The 5,641-nt window shown below is 33.9% G+C and overlaps 1 protein-coding gene across 1 annotated transcript; it reads left to right on the forward strand.

Moving 5' to 3' along the window:
* The first annotated feature begins 279 nt into the window (after positions 1–279).
* LOC126890403 (KRAB-A domain-containing protein 2-like) lies at positions 280–2,835 on the forward strand. The gene is made up of 2 exons (XM_050659300.1): positions 280–1,464; positions 2,176–2,835. Exons 1-2 carry the CDS (start codon positions 362–364, stop codon positions 2,402–2,404), a joined length of 1,332 nt encoding a protein of 443 aa, XP_050515257.1. The 5' UTR covers positions 280–361; the 3' UTR covers positions 2,405–2,835.
* The last annotated feature ends 2,806 nt before the right edge of the window (positions 2,836–5,641 follow it).

Raw genomic sequence — 5,641 nt, forward strand, 5'->3', positions numbered from 1 at the left:
GGTGGTGCGCTTATGTTTTAAAGTGGTTCAGTGTTAATGAACGATAATGTCTAAATCTGCGCAGTTTTACGAACTACTTAAAGATGAGCGTGAAAATTCCAAGTTGAATTGTGTTTCAGTGAATAAGGTGAAGTATGAGCTTCTTATTGATAAGGTTAAGACTGTAAAAATAAAATCTAATAAGGATGGCAATGACTACCGGTTTTTGAAAAGGTATGATGTTATTGAGGTGAATGGAATCACCAAATTAATATCCCCAGTAACTGAACAAGGTAGCATCAAGTATTTTATATGCGATGAAGATCTTTTTCAGATATTAAATGATGCTCACATTACAACCGGACATGGTGGGCGAGATCGCATGGTGAAACATTTAAAAACAAAATACAAGAATATAACCTACAAGGATATATCAATCTTTCTAAGTCTCTGCGAGCCTTGCCTACAGAAACAAAAAAGCCTAAAGAAAGGTATTGTAGTTAAGCCGTTGCTTTTTAAAGAGTTGAATCATAGATGCCAAGTTGATTTAATCGATTTCCAATCGCAGCCAGACGGCGAGTATAAATTTATATTAGTGTACCAAGATCATCTCACAAAGTTTGTTGTTCTCAGAGCACTAAAGTCTAAAACAGCTGATGAGGTTTGTGAAAATATAATAGATATTTTTACTTTGCTAGGCGCCCCAACAGTATTGCAGTCAGATAATGGACGGGAATTTGTGAATAAAATTATTAATGGATTAGTTGATTTTTGGCCTAATTTTAAAATTGTCCATGGGAAACCAAGACATAGCCAAAGTCAGGGCAGTGTCGAAAGGGCTAACCAGGATGTGGAAAATATGCTTACCATATGGATGCATGACCACAAATCTTCTAATTGGAGCTACGGTCTGAAGTTTATTCAGTTGATGAAAAATAGTGCTTTACACAGCGGCATAAAAAGAACACCGTATGAAGCCATGTTTGGATGTCCACCTAAGCACGGATTAGCTACTTCCAGTATCCCTACTGAAGCTTTAACAAATGTAGAGTCTGAAGAAGATCTTGAAGCCGTTATTAGGGACATTACTGTTAGTGGTGAGCACGATACAGGTGAAAATATACAGGAAACCTCCAGTACACTTGAAAATGAGGGTGATTTGAGTGTTACACAGAACAGCGAAGACCAACACTTAGAAGGTACTAGTTACCTTTTAACTGACCTGGACAAATCAACTATGGACATTAAAAGACAACGAGATGAAGCATTCAAATGCCTAACAGACCAAGCAAAACGTATGAAAAGTACATCTGACCATAAACTACAACCTGTTGACAAAGGTTGCACTGTGAGAGTTCCTGTTCCTGATGTGGACCGAGGCCGAGGGGATGCACGGTCAATTCTTGGCGTTGTGTTGGATGTAGTGGATAATGGATTTTACCGCATAGGAACCAGAGATGGTGTTCTGAAACAGCTGTATGCTCGGTAAGTTTTATTATTCTATTATAACAAGTAAAATCTTACCCTAAGTAGGCCACAGTCGTCAATTTAGTTTACATTTTTAATACTTTTATGAAGTTTAACTTGTTTGAACGTATTTAATACCGCATAGTATAATAATTAGTAATTTTACATTTAAGCCTACAAGTATCTTTTTATTTGCAGATCCCAGTTTAATACTTGTCCAGTAAACATTATAAAAGAAGATGAAATTCCAATAAAAATTCCATACTGAAATTCCATACTTTTATGAAGTTTAACTTGTTTGAACGTATTTAATACCGCATAGTATAATAATTAGTAATTTTACATTTAAGCCTACAAGTATCTTTTTATTTGCAGATCCCAGTTTAATACTTGTCCAGTAAACATTATAAAAGAAGATGAAATTCCAATAAAAATTCCATACTGAAATTCCATACTTTTATGAAGTTTAACTTGTTTGAACGTATTTAATACCGCATAGTATAATAATTAGTAATTTTACATTTAAGCCTGCAAGTATCTTTTTATTTGCAGATCCCAGTTTAATACTTGTCCAGTAAACATTATAAAAGAAGATGAAATTCCAATAAAAATTCCATACTGAAATTCCATACTTTTATGAAGTTTAACTTGTTTGAACGTATTTAATACCGCATAGTATAATAATTAGTAATTTTACATTTAAGCCTGCAAGTATCTTTTTATTTGCAGATCCCAGTTTAATACTTGTCCAGTAAACATTATAAAAGAAGATGAAATTCCAATGGAAAAGACACTTACTTTACGAACAGTTGCTACTACTCAGTCAACCGGAAGTGGGCAAGGATTTTTTAAGTGCAGTTGTAACAAGAAGTGCCAAACAAAGAAGTGTTACTGCATAAAAAACAATGTTTTATGCAATTCCAAATGCCATAAAGCATTATCATGTTGCAACAAATAATTTTATTATTGTTGACTATAGTATTTTCGTCTCTATTATAGTCTTTAAATTGTAGACTATAGTTTCACGTTTTATTTTGTTCTTATTTGTTCATCTTTCAAATTCTAAATTTACTTTTGTTATAAAAGTATACGTGATTTAAGATTAGTCTTTTATTTCTCTCTAACTTTCCCTAGACTGTTGTAGAGGAGGTTGTCATTCACTATAGGAATTGTCAACCTTCACTAGTGGATGTTGATCTTGTTTGTACGTCTGTGTAACTTTCCCTAGACTGCTGTAGGGGAGGTTGACGTTCACTAAGAATGGTCAACCTTCACTAGTGAAAGTTGATCTTGTTATTTCAGAATTCAACTTTCACTAAGATGCCCAGCGAGAGTCGACCGTGACTAGTAAAGGTTAACCTTCCCTGAAACGTCAACTTTCACTGTAACATATACATAATATACGGTTATCCGGATTATGCCGGAGGAGTAGATATATACACCTCTGATTACCACAATGATGGTGAAACGTGCGTAAAGAGTTTATGGTCCTCTCTGAACGAATTGAAATATAAGATGCCTCTCATTTTCATTTTAACTTAGTTTACTCCTATCTTAGTATAGGGACCAAGAATTCGTTGAAATTTTTACCTGGATGAATAGACATGTAGTGAAGAGCAAATTTTAGACATCTTTTAGTCTTCTTTAATTCATCGGTTGTTTGGTTCGCAAGTATTAGAAACCGCGAATACAGGAGAAACCAGAATCTGGTTCCAATAGAAATACATATTTATTGTCAGGAAGTAAAACTAAGAACTTTTTTAAAATTGGAAGAATTTTTTTTTATTTACATAAAGTACCTCGACAACTATGGCCATTGGTACAAGAACACTAATATTAAATAAAACATTAAATAACGAAAACATAATAATTATATAACTTTAACGAATGTCTATGATATTAAATCTTCTTGTAAAGCTGAGCGGTTTTTAAAAGCGATATAGTTTTCATGATCTCTGTAGGGTTATTGAGCATTTCTTTAACAGAAGGTTTCATTTCAAGTGAAGTATACATGTTGATGAATGAGTTAAAGTCGGAGAGGATGTGTTTCACAGTCAGGAAAATATTGCAATAAAGGCAAGTTGGACGAGTTTCTGAGGACATCAAGAAACCATGAGTAAGTTTCGTATGGTTAATTCGGAGTCCTCTAATAATCGATGCTTCTCTTCTAGTCAGAAAGTCAAAGGAGAAATGACCAATATTTGGTTGGAATTCATGTAGAGTTGTTTTATTCTGTTGCCATAAGTTTTGCCAGGCATCATTTACTGACTTTTTGAAGACGAGTTTGGGATCGCTAGCTAGTTGAATTGTTGTTATTCCAGTATTGTGGTTGGTAGCTTCTTTTGCAAAATGATCTACTGTTTCATTACCAGTAATAGTAATTCCAGTATGAGAAGGTAGCCATATGCGAGAGGCTGTTACATCTTGAGCAGAGAGATTTTGGTAGATGTCATGAATGTTTTGAACCAATGGGTGATCTGTAAATACTGTATTGATTGAATGTGTCTGTTTTAATGGGAGATGCATTGAAATGCCAACAGAACACTATATAGTTCACCTGTGTAAACGCTACATGTTGAGGGTAACCTAGATCTTACAAGTTAATGTTTAGAGGTGACAGCACAGCCAACACCAGTGTTAGTTTTAGAAGCATCGGTTAACAATCAAATCATATGATTTTTTTGTATAATTTCTAAAAATGCTTTCTTTCAAAGACTGTTGGGTGATTCATGTTTGTTATAGATGGTGAGAACGATGCCAATTGAAGGAAGATGTTTAGTCTAGGGGGAAAGTGAAGGAAGAGGAAATGAACTAGTCAGCCGGAGGAATATATTTTTAAGTAGTGGAGTAATTAATTGAGGTATAGTTTCTACAAGAATAAAAAACCGCTAAACGCCGTAAAAATGAGTGGCGCATACAATATTCCAGCTACAAAAGATCTGATATGAATATTACGTGGCGCGAAAATGTATTTTCATTTTGATGCAAAACAAAATTCTAGTTTTATTTTAAAAGATTTTTCGATAATATTTGCTAAATCTGAAGTAAACGCGCCACAAAAGGGCAACTTTAATACAATTTGAATTTTGAAACTTTTTGTGGCGCGTTTAATTCAAATTTTGCAAATATTATGGAAAAATCTTTTAAAATAAAACTAGAATTTTGTTTTGCATCAAAACGAAAATACATTTTCGCGCCACGTAATATTCATATCATATCTTTTGTAGCTGGAATATTGTATGCGCCACTCATTTTTACGGCATTTAGCGGTTTTTATTCTTGTATCAGGAGTTTTTCAAAGTTATTTATAAATTAAATGTATGAAGTTGAATGCAATGTTCCTCTATTACACGTTATGCTTTATAAATGGTCACCTTTGTTGCATTATTTCCCAAGTGATCTAGTGTCCAACGAATGTACACTAGATTTTTTTTCTATTCGAAATAGATTAAAAAAATATTGAGATGGCCGATAAATGAAGTCGGATTGCCCGTTGCCAGATCAAATTTAGCGTCGTAACCACTACAACTACATAAACCATTTCGGGAATAATCGTTAATTGGATTATACGTTTGTAGCTTAATAACTTCTAAACGGCTTAACCGATTTTAATCAGTAAACATGAGATTGAAACGTATTGACCAGTAAGTAGTATCTGATGGATCTAAGGTCAAGTATAATAACTGAAGCTATTACAGGAATTATTGAGCTTAAGGAACCGTTTTTCCCGTAGGAAATATATTTCATCATACTTATGAAACCTATAACTTAAAAATTCGAATTATCCCGAAAATGAAGTATACACCGTTAGATTCGTCTAGGTGCTTCTACAAACGCTCAGTTATTGGCGCAATTCGTAGGTTGAAATTTTGAGTAATTGTCGAAAACCCAAAATTTTCAAAGTTTAGTTTTTCAGTTTTTCAGCTATACTGAGCCGCGTGTATGTCTGATTTTGACGGTTTAAACACCATTTGAAAGCTTAACTCAACACTATTGATTTGATGTATTTGAGGTTCTCCATTCTCTTCTTGATCCGAAGATATATACCCCCAAAAAATATGCCGTTTTGTACCTACCAAGTCCTATAGCTGGCTTATGGGTGGTCAAAAGTTACAAACTACACCGGTTCTGAATCGGTCCTGACTCCTTCTTCAAACACAGAAAAGAAAATTCAAATCGGTTTAACTTTTCCACA

The sequence above is a fragment of the Diabrotica virgifera genome, chromosome 8 (assembly GCF_917563875.1).
Source record: "Diabrotica virgifera virgifera chromosome 8, PGI_DIABVI_V3a".
NCBI classification, from domain to species: domain Eukaryota; kingdom Metazoa; phylum Arthropoda; class Insecta; order Coleoptera; family Chrysomelidae; genus Diabrotica; species Diabrotica virgifera.